The 15688-nt window shown below is 33.5% G+C and overlaps 1 protein-coding gene across 9 annotated transcripts in view; it reads left to right on the plus strand.

Annotated features, from left to right (window-relative positions):
• Positions 1-15688, plus strand: part of hyd (E3 ubiquitin-protein ligase hyd) — an 89271-nt gene that overhangs the window by 28570 nt on the left and 45013 nt on the right. For all 9 annotated transcript variants that reach the window (XM_085951522.1, XM_085951516.1, XM_085951521.1 and 6 more), the window contains 4 exons: positions 1972-2144; positions 2794-3077; positions 3514-3668; positions 13903-14069. In XM_085951522.1, coding sequence (XP_085807648.1) covers positions 1972-2144; positions 2794-3077; positions 3514-3668; positions 13903-14069 — 779 coding nt within the window. The remainder of the gene's footprint in view (positions 1-1971; positions 2145-2793; positions 3078-3513; positions 3669-13902; positions 14070-15688) is intronic.

Raw genomic sequence — 15688 nt, forward strand, 5'->3', positions numbered from 1 at the left:
TTAAAACTTTTATTTAATTCTTTAGTTCGAAGCAGACTTGAGAGTGGGTCTATTGTTTGGGCACCACACCAGTTGAAGTATGGCCTTATGGTGGAGAGGGTACAGAAGAAATTCTTGAGACTCCTTTACTTGAGGTTGTATGGATACTATCCGTGGCTTTATCCAACTGACTTTCTCTTAGGCATGCTTACATACTGCAGTCTGCAATTTAGAAGAAATCTTTATTTAGCTACGTATTTTTTTCGACTTATACAAGGTATAAATGAGAACTCTGCCATTCTGGGCAGTGTTGACCTGTGTGTCCCTGATAACTATCTTAGAAATAGAGACCACCAGTTGTTTATTCTCCCAAGGTGCAGAACCAACCTGCCACTGGTAATGCCAATTGGGAGAGTGATAACTATGTTCAACGAAATTGCTTCGGGTGTTGATATATTCCACCTACGTGAGAATGAGTTTAGGTGGATGTTGTTTTATAAAATCTTAAAATAGGGTCTGCTTAGCTCATCCAGTGTACTTCCTTGTACCTATCTAATTCATCTACTGATATATCTCTTTTTTTATGTAATACTGTTATATTTATATATCTTTGTTTCTAAATGTCATGTTGTGAACGTCTTAAACTTATAATTTGTAATGTCCACAATATGTTAAAAAAATAAATGAATTGAATTGAAAATGAATTGAATGAATTGAACACCACTGACAGAATTTCACATATTTAATTTAACCCTTTCCCGGCGACCGTATTCCAGTAGGATACAGCTAGTACGTAACACATGGGCGACCGTATAGCAGTCAGATACGCAAACCTTGACCTGTGGATAACGCAAGAAATATTTTTCATGCGGCATTGAGAATTTTATTAAAAAATAGCCCGATCCATCCGCCTACTTCCACCTATATAACTTTGTCAAAAATATGTTGTTTTAATTTCATAATCATCGATCTTTCGAACCCTCTCGATCTATTGAGATTCGCCGGTACGATTGCATCAGTTCAAATCTACGCGGTATTTTAGAGCGCCTGCGCACTAGGTATACAAAATATTTTCATTCGAGTTGAGTGTGCGCCGAGTGATTTACCTTGTAAAGTTGAATATTCACCGCGATCTTTTACAACACCATGTTTGCGGGAATAAAAGACAACCAAAAAACCGAACCGAAAACAATAATGTGTCGTCGAAATATTTCTAAATATGTACTTGAACATGTGTTCTGGATTATGTCATTTATTTTTGACTTTTCAACTATATTACATATTATCTTTGCATGTAATTTAATGTTTATAAAATTTTAAAACCTCACGCAAAAAATGTTTTTTTTTTTTAAAAATTACGCAGATCTTACAAAATAAATATTGTTTTTTTTATAAAACATAAAACGACAATCACTAACATAACACAATGCTCAATAAAACTGAAAAGTTTAATCTAGTAAAAATCCAAATTACACTCAAAAAAGAACAAAAGAAATTATTACAATATTTCAACCAGTGTGGACTCAACTTTACGCGACCCATAAAACTTGTAATAATATGCGACACAATAAAAGCTATTATTTTCAATATTTTTAATGGCATTTTTAAGTGTTTCTAACATGAGTAAAATATTATAGTGAGTGATTTATTAAATTTCATGGGCTCACAATCAAAGAGACGCGTGTCTACGTCATCAAACATGGCTTCGTAAGTTTTCGGTTCAAGGAAGTAAACACAGCTAAATTCAACAATCGATTCTATTTTTTAGTGTGGCACTTAACCTTATGTATCTAGGCATGATAGCAGTAATACCAGCTGTTTTTAATTGCCGTATTTATCATAATACAGCGAAGCATAGCATTTAGAAAAATCGTACCGCAGACAGGGCCCCTTTCATATTGTAACTTACGCGGCGGCCGGGTTAAATAGGTTCGTTGACTTCTCTTTTTGCATTGAGCTGTTTTGTGATGGGTATGTGTTTTACTTATTCAGGTGTGCCACAAGGGACACGACTGCAAATTGAAGAGGACGTCTCCAACGGCGTACTGTGACTGCTGGGAGAAGTGCCGGTGCAAAGCTCTCGTCGGCGGCAACTGGACTGCGCGGTGTGAATTGCTCGCTCGTCTCACCAGGGATACGCATCTCGCAACGCACTTCAACTCGAGGTAAAGTCTTTTTAACGTTTTCTTTCAATATAAACACTTGATATTAGTGTTGCAACACAAAAAGAAGTTTTTTTTTATTTAATTAACTAGTATTATTTAGATGAATTATCTCATAAAATCGAAAATAACTGCATGTAAATCAGTGGAAAAAGTAAGAGTGTCAACAGAAGGATGCCATTCGTATTTTATTTGCAGTGTGCTGCCAATAGACAATATTTCAACCATATTAGAAACATTCTGGTAAAACGTTTGTAGAGGTAAGCTAATTGTAGCATTACCTACCTGAATAAAGTTTGTAGCGTCCTGACTCAAGTTCGTTTGAATTTGTTGAGTGAGGGCACTAACCTTACCTCTGGCATAGAATTCTGTATTTTTATACTGCGATGACCTTGGTTTATGATTGGTAGTAATGGTACATCCACAACGTTTTTCTTAACCTGAGTATAGTTGTGAAACAGTATTGTGAAAGTCATGAGAAAACCACAGTAATAAAAAAAATATTGTGTAATTATCTGTTATAACACTGTGCAAAGATATTCCAGAAGAAGATTCGTATGTATCGTGAGAGCTGTATCTTGCAATTGGTCTTTCATTTGTCAAATATGGTTGAGAGGTAATAAATAAATTGTATCCGTTTGACTTGTTACAGAGGCGAAAGCATCCTACTATTCCTAGTGCAGACCGTTGGACGGCAAGCTGTTGAGCATCGCCAGTTTCGCGCGTCGTGGCGGACCCCCCGGGGCGGCCGCAGCGGCGCCAGTGGGGGAGGAGGCGGGGGCGCGGCTGCCGGAGGTGGCAGTGGAAGCGGGCAGAAGCCCCCTGCACCATCTGCCTCTCAGCACCAGCAGCAGGACGACAGAGAAGAGGGAGATGCTCCCGATCACGATTTGGAGCCACCTAGGTTCGCTAAAAAGGCGCTGGTTCATCTGCTAGGTAAGTCTATCAATGAAGATGAATACTTGTGACTATGAGTGTTGATTGTGTTGGATTTAGAAACATTTCGAGTTAAATGGGGCGGCACATAGTTCTCAAATGATCCATCCTAGAGTCATGTCTCCAATAGCACATTATGTGCATGTAAACTATTTGAAACAATGGCATAAATCCACCCACTTATTGGATGGTATTTTGCATACATAGTATTAAAAATGTTATTTCATCTAAATAGGTAATTTCTTTTAGGCTTACAACACTAATGTCTATCTCAGTGCAACCCTGGCACACGGGAAGCGGTTCCACTATAGTAATTTTATTATTAGCTTCACTCTCGTTTGTAAAGGCTCCAACCCCTTGGCTCCTAATGCTTTTCTTAAGGTTTTTTTAAAGCTTTGCTTGACTGACACATCAAAATTGAATTGTTTATCCACAGCTGACTGGGCAGCGGTAGAAGCAGCGTTGATGTGCGGTGCGAGCGATTCGGAAGGAGGCGAAGCAGCCACCCCCGACAGCCCCGCCCACAACCAGTCTGGGACCACTCTACTCGATAAATTCACCCATGCACTCATCGTCAAGTGTACCAATGATGTAAGACATCCAATCTCTTCTATCAGTTGCTTCCGTGAAAATTTTAGTCGTTTATTTCCAATATAGTATACCATCTCGTTATATGTATGTGAAAAATTCATAAGTTATGTTAGTTTTTCCTGGGTAAGGATTAATGAAAAGTCATTATGACCATTCGCACAACTTATTGTGTTTGCGATCTGACTCCGAACAGACATTGTAAAACGATTAAATGTGATTTTGGTACAGTCAAATTCAGGGCATTCTGTCAACTACACCGAGACCAATTGATCAACATTGTATTACTGGACGTAATAATTAAAATATCATTATATATTTAAAACAAAACACAAAATGGCCATTTTGCCATGTAATTAGCAGATATTGGAAATAAATAAATTATAAATAGTATTCAAATGTTATCTATTTGATTGTAATTTACAGTATAATCTCTTGGATTTCGGTAATCCTGCGATGGGGTGGTGGTAAAATGTCTTCTTCTGAAGTCAGTGTCTCGGATTTGAATACTACACCTGATAAAATCACATGTAGATTTTTTATTGCCGGCTAAGAAAATACATCTCTGTCATGCACAGAAAATATATTACCCTTCACTTCAGATATCTTCGGCCACTGGCAATTGACAGTTTCTATAATGACAATAATCAGTTTGATCACCTGTTATGTGTTGTCATACAGGAAATGAAATCAGGACAAGTTTGCAACTCAATTTAAACATGTTAAGGCGTATGAGTTGATTTGCAAGAATCAAATTTGACGTAAGCGACAAGCCTTGGAACAAAATAAACATGTTATTGTATAAGTATATAGAAGCATTATATTATAACATTTTAATGTACACGTGCAATATGATGTTGTCTGTTGTTTGCCGAAACAGCGAATTTGAGAGAAATCAGGGGTTTTGAAAGTATTATTTAATAAATAATATTTTTTTCCTAACAAATTTTTGTAGGTAGTAGGTAGAATAAATTATAAGAATAAAAATAGTACACCTCAAAATAAAAACATCATATTATTGATATGCTGAATTTGTGAAGTGATAAATTTTCTTGAACCTATCATATTGTAGGATCAAATTCAGTGCAAATATTTTTCAAAAAAAAAATCTAATACTTGTGTGTTTCTGAGGTATTTGAAATATATATACCAATGTATTATATAATTTTCCCACGGCAAATTCGGTGTGTATGAATACAAAAAAAACGAAAGTGTGAACAAATATAATTTTATTAATTTTCATAAGCTCATTACAAATTATACGTTTAACCCTTTTTGCTTCGCTTTAGGTTCATCCGTACTGAGAGTAAAAGATAAGTCACACATATTACACTTAATAACAAAATCAGATACAGATCCTCTTCTAACTTCGGAAAATATAAATAAATTTGCCTTAGTCATGAAAAAAAATTTGAATGACTTGATATTTCAATGAGGCGATTAAAAAATTTCCCAATAGATAGACGCACATTTCGGAAATAAATGAAAGTATAAAATTAATAATACAATATAACACTAGCTGAAGTACCCGGCTTCGCACAGGGTCGCTTCGTGGATACATTTATCTAAAATATCTGTGCGATACAATATAGCAATATGAAAATAATTCTAATAGGAGTAAAGGTCAAAATTAAAATCGAATCCACAATATGCAAACGTTATAAATAGTATTAATATGTAATTAATATGTATGTAACGAAGAAGAAGAAGCGGGTTAAATCTGAAATTCGAGACCTCCACCACGCACTCCGGCTCGTCAGCCTCAGTCTACCCTCCAAATGTTGTCGAAATCCGACTACGCCTGTGGATTTTTATTAACAAAAACCAACACAACGGTACAAACATCCAAATATATTTTCGAAATTATATTATAGATAATAAATAAAAACCGGAAGTGAAATGTGTGTTATTTATATCATTGAAACAATTAATACACATATTAAAAATTAAATCAATCCAACAATTGTTTATATCCAAATTAAGAAACTATTTAATGTAATTATTGATAACACCTGGCCGGCCTATAATAATGAAATAGGGCCGATAATGTCGATAATGTTATATGCAATACAATATGTCTTGGCAATATCGCTGTTCGCTACATTGCGAGTAGAGGTCATATTTCCATGAGTTTCAAATGTATTCATATAATTTTGTCAGGAGCTATCCAATTAATTATGTCAACATTGGTCGAGGGTTGTCCACTGATTTTTTTTAAAATGTTTGATTTCTTACATTTAAATAATATAAAATAATAATGCGTTTGCGGCTAGATAACTAACTCATTGGCACCGGGGAAGTGGAATGCGCATTATGCACAATTAATTTTTCAATGGCAAATATCACGTTAATTATTACATTATTTAAAATGCCCCGGTGGCAACAAACTATGTTACATTAAATACCATTATCTCCTCAGCGGAGCATATGGAGGCTTATACTATCAGACTTTTTATGAGGAATGGTAGTTAATCTGAATTAAACACACATTGCAAAAACACACCCACTGCGCTATGCCAACTACTCCACTATAGGATAGTAAAAAATAATATTCTTTTCGACCGTATCCGATCCTAATAGGATCATATGGGCCTCCACAGAGTGGAGGTTTGTATTGACAGATTGTTGTTTTTACGAGAAATATATGTCAGCCACTTGCTCAACCTATTGGATCCATACTCTGACTCATACACAAATTGAAAAACAATATGTGTACTTGTTAGACACAGGATTCGAATCCAGGACCCACGACGCAATAAGTCAACGCTTACGCCGCGAGGCCATCGTGGGTGTGTTATAAAAATAATTATAAAAATAATACATAATCTCCTATATATTATTATCCTACAGCTTTGCCCGTTTTTGCGAGCGATTGTGTGCCTTATTCGTCATGTCCAATAGGTTTAAATGAAAAATCGGCTCTCGGATCGTGAAATATCGGTAAACCATAGTTGACAGCCGTTTGACGAAATACCACCCTAAATCGGTGATTTTTATTCATTTCCCGATACATTTTCCAGCGACACGCCACTTTATTGACAACTGATTATGTGGGGAATTAATTTTTTCACAATGTTTGCAACACTCAAACCGGCTCACCAAAGATGGCCGCTTTAAATTTAAAATGCGTTTTAACCGATATCTACAATCGATTTTCACAAACTAATCATAATAAGATTGACCGATAAACATATTAGAACTGATTTATTTAATTTTTTGTGAATAAAGATCTTTGTTTTAAGTTAAGTTTCTACACCTCTGATGGAAATTAAGTCTTTTGACACTACGTATTTATCGCGCTATGTATACTCAACTACATTATTCCAATTTACTCACCACATGTATACTTATCAGATGCATTCGAGTAACTACAATTTGAAGTGAGCACAATTTTGTAATACTTAACACAGTCACAAAAAAATCACTTTTAAAAACTAGGTACCACCCGTCATTTGTTGTTTCACAGGTCACAGGTGATATTATTTACGTCTCATGATGATTTTAAAATGCACAGCACTATATAATAACTCACATTTATAACAAGTACCCGTAGATAACTATAATTATTCAAATAAACAATAACATTTATACGAATTCCGATTAAAACTGATCATTTCATTGAAACGCGAGCGCGCACGTATTGTCATTTCAACGCAAAGAATAAAATTTTAAAATTTTATGTCACTTTTGTTTTTTTTTTGTAAGGCTGTTGAATGATTTTTTTTTTGAACCAATGAAACATAATATATACATTTAATTAGCTCATTATAACCCAAACATATATTTAAAAGGTATCAACCAGCGTTGCCAACTAAAATTTTCAAAGTTCAGTAGATTTTTTGATTTTTTCTTCAAAATATCAGCAGATTGACAAAAATGTATGAAATTCAACGATTGTGTTTGGTGAAAGCGTGCATATTGACATAATCTCACAAGTGTCTTCTCATAATCATAATTTCTTCTTTTCCTGACAAAAATTTCAGTAGATCGAAATTTCAGTAGACATGGCAACACTGACTATGCGATCAACCCAGTGTTACAAGTCAAAATTTAAAAATTCAGTAGATAGACATGGCAACACTGACTATGCGATCAACCCAGTGCTGCCAAGTCAAAATTTATTTTTTCAGTAGATTTTGACAAAAAATTCAGTAGATTTTGAAAAATGTGGTTTATTAGATATGATTTAAAACTAATAAGAATAACAATAACTAATAATATTAATTGAGGCGCCGAGTCGCTAAACTGGCTCCTGGGGGTTTTTTGAGTTTTGAGTAAATCACGAAAAACTGTTATGGGCAGTGTGATAACTTTAAGTGTAATTTAAGTTATTTTCTAGTTTCCGGTTTATATGGAATAGTAAATTAAAACGTCAAATTCAATTTATATGCGCCAATATTCCAAATAAATGCATTTTAATTGTCCGGAGAGCACACTTGCATCACTCGCTGTCGCAAGGAGCCAAATTTGTGACTCACACTTTGACGTTACATGTCAATAGAGTCGAGTTTGGCACTTATGGAATAAGGTCGGCCGGAAATGACTGTTCAGTAGCGGGCCGTATTTATTTCAATTAATATAGATATTTTAGAATTTATTTTGCCAAACAAATATTTTCTCACCATACTTACCTACTACACGGTAAATCCTTTTTTACATTGCATCTTTTTAGCATTTATAGCGGTAGGTATGTATGTATGTACATAGAAAAAAAACATTTTTTCAAAATAAAGAATCGTGTTTATTAATGAGAAGCGAGCAAGAAATAACGCAAGTATACCAAATATGTGAATAAGTGATGGTCCCAATAACACATACATATAAAGCATAATCATTGATGATCTAGTTGTTCCAAGGTGGAGAGAGGAATTAAAAGTAGGTAGGTCACTATAAAATTAAAAAGATTTTTTTCTTTCAGCCCCACTGTGTGACATCACTGAAACTCCTTTAACCTTTTCCACTCGAGATTTTTTTTATAGGTACATACCACCCACTCGAGACTTTTTTCCGTACAAAGCATAATTTCAATATAAAACATTTAATTGATGACAAAAATGTAAAAAAGAAAATTTTTTTTTTATTCTGTAAAATAGATTTATAATGAATATACTGTACTTATTTTTAGTTTATTTATAATTCTTCATTGTATGGTATTTCACAAAGCAATCTCCAATATGTAATCCTGGCTTATCACAGAATCGTAATGAAATAGCGGTATGTAGAGAAGTGGCTATGTAAATCGTCCAAACATATAGTTATGAGTCATGACTGTAAATATGATACAAATGAATTGCCTTCAAATACACTTGTAATATAAGCGGCTGTCTCGTAAATTTCCTAAATTAGTTTCGGGCTCATAACAACTCAATCCCAGTGCGGTACACATTATCAAAAGATTTCTCAAAAAATAATAAATCGATACGTAATAATTTTCATTTGACTCATTAGAGTATTTCACATTATGTAGGTTCCGAATCGGCATAATATACTAGTAAGTATTGTCATCAAAAACAGTCTATTCAAATATAAAACTGTAAACTATACGAGACGCCCCTGCGCAAGCGAGAACCAATAAAAAATATAAACACACTTCAAAATCATGCGTGACAAACACTTCACTCTAGTCTGGGAACGTTCAATAAATAAAATTTATGTGACAAAAAAACATTGCTTGCAAAGCGACGACCTACGAATAAAAAGAGAAGATTCCGATAAAAATACTATGTTGAAATTACGCACGCAGTATTCTTTTGCCGACTTCTTTCTCAGATAAATGTAATAACCTATTATTATTCATTCTAACTTGATTGAAATCGCATTATAAAAAATTCTGAAAATATTACAAAAAATGATTTTATAAGCGTGCCGCCGCTACGGCGGCACTCGAGTAATACGGGAAACTTGTAATGCCGCCGATATGGCGGCACTCGAGTGTTAAGGGTTAAAATACTTCACTATAAATGTATCTTGAGCAAGTTTCACTGCCTTTTCATAAAATGCAGTATGGAAATGTCTAATATCAGTTCCATTTAATGAACTTCCCTTGAAGTTCTTAGTGTCATGATTACACTGAGGATACTCGGGCAATTTTTTAGATGAATATCTGCAACAAATTATGAAAAATACAATAATTAATAACTTTGAAAATAAAAAGTAAAGATAGAGGTTAATAAAATATATATACAAAAGTATAAAATAATGACTATACTTAGATATTATGTAAATATATATAATGAGATTTATGGCGGTTATCTTAAATCAATTTATTATAAGTCATCAAGTGATTAAAAAATAATGTCCAATTATTAAAGGTCCCAATATTATTTTTTGAAACAAGCAAAATATGTTAAAAATCTGTACTTATAGATCTCATAATAATTACATCACGCTAAATATACAATATTATGTATCTACGGCATCATTTAAAAAAAGCGTACGAAACAAAAAATAATATTATGAAACACCACTGGATTATTGAAACATCTATAGCAAAAATTAATGTTAGGAATGTCAATTTTTAAATACCTTTCTTGGCGTAACACGTTACATTTCCAGCCAGCTGGATTTCTTAAACGCTTCCTTGATTCTCCTGGTAGAGATTCTGTTACACTTACTAATGAAACATCCATTATTAATTAGTAAAAACAATCAAATAGACGAAGCAAAATCAAGGCTTTCTCACTGCACAGACGCGAACGGTTTGACGCGGTTGTATAGAGATTTTACCGTACGTTTGAAATCAGTATTTGAATGGCGGCGTCTGATTGGTCGGTTAAGAAGAGACAATTTAGCGACTCCATATTTTTTCAAAGAGCGCGCTTGGCGACTCACGTCAATATTCATTTTGATTTTTTGATGAAATTGGGAGGAATTTGAAACTCTCAACTGGAAAAGTCGATAGATCTATCGATAGAGCATCTAAGTACATTCAAAACTCATTTTATCGAAAAATCGCCAGGAGCCAGTTTAGCGACTCGGCGCCTCAATTTATTGTAAACAATGATGATATTAATGGGTGAAATGGCGCTCTTGGGTAGAGTTACAATGCTTTTTATGTCAATTTAGAAGTGTATAACATCATAAAAGGTCATGCGTAAATCATTTCAAGTTTTTTATTAAAAGAATCATCAGTTAATTTACAATCATGGAGAAACACAAATATCAGTAGATTTCTTGAATTTCGAAAAAAAATCAGTAGGTATAATGGCAAAAAATATCAGTTGATCTACTGAAATTTCAGTAGACATGGCAACACTGACTATGCGATCAACCCAGTGTTGCCAAGTCAAAATTTAAAAATTCAGTAGATAGACATGGCAACACTGACTATGCGATCAATCCAGTGTTGCCAAGTCAAAAAATTTTTTTTTGTAGATTTTGACAAATAATTCAGAAGATTTCATAAAATGTCAGTAGATTTTGAAAAATGTGTTTTATTAGATATGATTCAAAATTAATAAGAATAACAATAACTAATAATATTAATTTATTCTAAACAATGATGATATAAATGGGTAAAATGGCGCTCTTGGGTAGAGTTACAATGCTTTTTATGTCAATTTAAAAGTGTATAACATCAAAAAAGGTCATGCGTAAATCATTTCAAGTTTATTATTAAAAGAATCATCAGTTAATTTACAATCATGGAGAAACACAAATATCAGTAGATTTCTTGAATTTCGAAAAAAAAATCAGTAGGTATAATGGCAAAAAATATCAGTTGATCTACTGAAATTTCAGTAGACATGGCAACACTGACTATGCGATCAACCCAGTGTTGCCAAGTCAAAATTTAAAAATTCAGTAGATAGACATGGCAACACTGACTATGCGATCAATCCAGTGTTGCCAAGTCAAAAATTTTTTTTTTGTAGATTTTGACAAATAATTCAGTAGATTTCATAAAATGTCAGTAGATTTTGAAAAATGTGTTTTATTAGATATGATTCAAAATTAATAAGAATAACAATAACTAATAATATTAATTTATTCTAAACAATGATGATATAAATGGGTAAAATGGCGCTCTTGGGTAGAGTTACAATGCTTTTTATGTCAATTTAAAAGTGTATAACATCAAAAAAGGTCATGCGTAAATCATTTCAAGTTTATTATTAAAAGAATCATCAGTTAATTTACAATTATGGAGAAACACAAATTTCAGTAAATTTCTTGAAATTCGAAAAAAAATCAAAAATTCAGTATATTGGCAAAAAATATCAGTTGATCTACATAAAATTTCAGTAGACATGGCAACACTGGATCAACCATAGAATATTATTTCAAAATTTGATAACGTACAATTTTTTTTATGGCTGTTAAATGATAATTTTTTAAACCAATGAAACTTATATTATATTATATTTATCCTCATATTCGTATCGTTATCATCATCATCATCAACTAGGATCAATCCATTGCTGGATGAAGGGTTCCGCAACCTGATTCTACTACTAGCAGTTAAACGAATTTGTGTTACTATACTTATTTATATCATCCTAATCGACATCAACCTGAACCAATCCACTGCTGGATTAAGGCCTCCCTAGCCTGATTATATTCCTTTCTGCATTTTAATTGCTGTATTTATCAAAATCGGTGATATTATATTTATCTACATATTCATATTGTCATTATCGTCATCGACCTGAACCAATCCACTGCTGGATAAAGGCCTCCCTAGCCTGATTCTACTCCTTTCTGTCTTTTGAATTGCTGTATTTATCAAAATCGGTGAAATTATATTTATCTACATATTCATATCGTTATCATCATCAACTAGGATCAATTCACTGCTGGATGAAGAGTTCCCTAGCCTGATTCTATTCCTTTCTGTCATTTGAATTGCTGTATTTATCAAAATCGGTGATATTATATTTATCTACATATTAATATCATTATCGTCACCATCGACCTGATCCAATCCACTGCTGGATAAAGGCCTCCCTACCCATATTCTACTCCTATCTGTCATTTGAATTGCTGTATTTATCAAAATTGGTGATATTATATTTGTCTACATACTCATATCTTTATCATCATCATCAACAACAAGGATCAATCCACTGCTGGATGAAGGATTCCGCAACCTCATTCTACTACTATCAGCGAAATGTCAAACTGTCTGATGTGAATAAAAAACCCATCCCGAAGAGAAAACTATGGCGCCATCTATGCATACTTCACAATTATATTAAAATCCAACACCACCAAGCCGTCTGCAAGACCTAGCGAGACAGACTGGCGAGAGCCAGCTGGCTCAGCTAGTAAATAATAATTATCATAAAATAAACGGAAAGGAAAGAAATTATCTTTTGAATTAACGTGCACAAAAATCTAATAAAAATATTTTTGATTTCAAGAAATTCACGCAAGCTACCTTATAAAATATGTGGCAACCCTGTGACTGGCTTAAGTTTTGTTGAACACTGTTATGTAAATATTACGTCTGTCAAAATAATATTCCGCGATGAACTAAATTCTGGAAGAAAAAAAACACGTCCTCACTGCGTCCCAGTTGGTCGCCGACTAACTATATTAATATCGAAAGAATGAAAAAACTGTATGGATCAATCAATCAAATTGCCTTTTTTTAATAATTTTGCAAAATAATTATATTTCTAAAACGTCTGAAAACAGGATAAATACATGAAAATGTACGACGTGTTTTAGTAATACAGCGTCACTAATTATACCAAATGTATGGGGTTTTATTTATTTTTTCATTGTTAATTATTATTTATAGTATTACGTGAATGTTATATTATAATAAAAAAAATATTTTTATTGTGCAGTACATATTATTTTGTGAGAAAAAATCATTCAAAATTGGCTGATGTATACTCAAACTAAAATGGCTTTAAAATCTTTATTTTTCTGAAATTAAAAAAAGTACGTAAGTTAATCAATGAAATGTATTGTTTTACCCATTTCTTTGATACAATATATATCTGCAAAACTATTATTAAGTTCAACATTCATTGTGGCGTGACAGTCGTTTTGACCAATTTCGAAAACAGGATTGACTAATTGTCATTTATTTTAATAAAGTAAAGCGATTCGAAAAATTTTAATGACACAGAACGTTTTAGTTGAATACTATTTATTAGATTTTAAATAAATAAAGAGTTTATTGTGTATCAATTCGTTTTAAACATGCTTATCATTTCCGCGATTCCGAGAAGACAGGAAAAAACGGGTCCAATGGCCTTAATTTAAATTTATTTGGTGTTTTCAGATGCTAGATACATTATTGCTGACACTCATCAGAGAGCAGCAGAATGATTCTGTGGCTGGGCGGGGGGAGCGTGCCAAGGCCGTCGCCAGGCGCTTTGTCCGATCCGTGGCTCGTATTTTCGTCATCTTCAGCATTGAAATGGTGCCGGGTGCTGCTAAACGCAGAGGGTGAGATGATCCATTCAATAATTATTGTCGGTAAAAGCCTGTCAAAATACTTCCACACCGTCCAGGTTTATATGCTCTGTCTTGGAGTAGAAATGGTGTTTTCTACTAGAAAAATTGAGTTTCTGCTCGCTTGTTTATCAGTGCATTTGCAAATAGGTATACCATCCGCGGCGGAATACAAAATAAAAGCTTTTCATACATTTATTTATTTATTTACATGCAGATATTGTGTGTAACTGCCGTATTCATATACATTTGAACCGCGTTCAACGTAGTAAGCCGTTTATCGGCCGATTAAGGAAACTATAAAAAATGCATACGTCACGAGATGCGCACCAAACTTAAAATGGCGGCGATCTGCGCGAGCTGTCAGTGTCACTTTTATACACAACAAGCGTTTAGTAGGAGGCTTGAAACCTTCGTAGGTTTTATAAATTATTGCGAAAATGTGTGTGAAACAGAAAGGAGGAGACGCTTGCGACTGCAAAAAAGATACATCAGAGATATGGACATTTGTTATTCCTTGGCTTCGCCTATTGAATTCGACTGTTATCCTAGCCCAGGCGGCACGTTTTCGCGCGTTGCTGAACGCATTTGTTATCCGCAAATTTATTATCAATGTTTCCCTATCGGCACAGCTAACTAATAGTTCCTTTTCATCTTGCGTGAAGTTAACTGCCCGTCGTCGTTGTGCCACAATAGGATTCATGATGATGCTAAAAAATGAAAATGAAAATGATGCTAAGCTTGTGAAAATGATCGAGATCGTGGGTCAATGGAGGTGTTTGTAAATATTGACAATGATCCGTGAAGCTGTATTGCCATATTATGGAAATATTTACTGGGTATACTTTGATCATTTCGTGCATTATGAAGTATAAAATAAATATGATTTTATAACAAATAAATTATTTAAAGTTCATGATAATTATTTATTTATAATTATTAAATTTATATGGTACCGTTTGCACATTTTTACACCGATTCACAATTTCAAAATTTTAAATTAATTTTCGGGAAATTTAAATTTAAAATTAGGTAACATTACCCATGGCATGACGCGTATTACGTCGGCGACGTGACGTCACTATTCGTCAGATACATTTAGGTTTATGCATGCAAATTTGCAGTAAATAGCTTGAATGCAGTTTGCTGTTATATGCATACGCCTGTAAGTCTATAGCCAACTATTTTTTTTATAATTTCATTGAGACTTTGATTGTGAGTTTTATGGTAGGAACTTATTTGTTAGATAATTGTGACGCTAAAAAACAAACGTGGTCATCTCCATCACATGTGAAACTGAGTAAATCAACTTTTTTGTTTTTGTGGTTAATTTGAACCCGTGAGTTAATAATTTCCTAATTTATGATTATATTTTATTTAAAGAATACGATTTAAACAATGCTCAATAATCGCGGATCCTTAATAAACAAGATATTTACGATTTTATGTTGGAGATGGCTATGTTTGTTTTGTATCATCTGGATTTGACATAAATACTATTGGAGATAGACAGTTTTGTTTTGTATTCGATCGGTTTGTTTTGTATTCTTACAAACAGGGTTGTGTTAAAATGGGTGCCGGACGAAATCCCGAATGTCAAAATCCCGAATGGC

This window comes from Rhyacophila brunnea, unplaced genomic scaffold, assembly GCF_057557595.1.
Source record: "Rhyacophila brunnea isolate RB1 unplaced genomic scaffold, BYU_Rbru_1.0 scaffold_24, whole genome shotgun sequence".
Classification (NCBI taxonomy): Eukaryota; Metazoa; Arthropoda; class Insecta; order Trichoptera; family Rhyacophilidae; genus Rhyacophila; species Rhyacophila brunnea.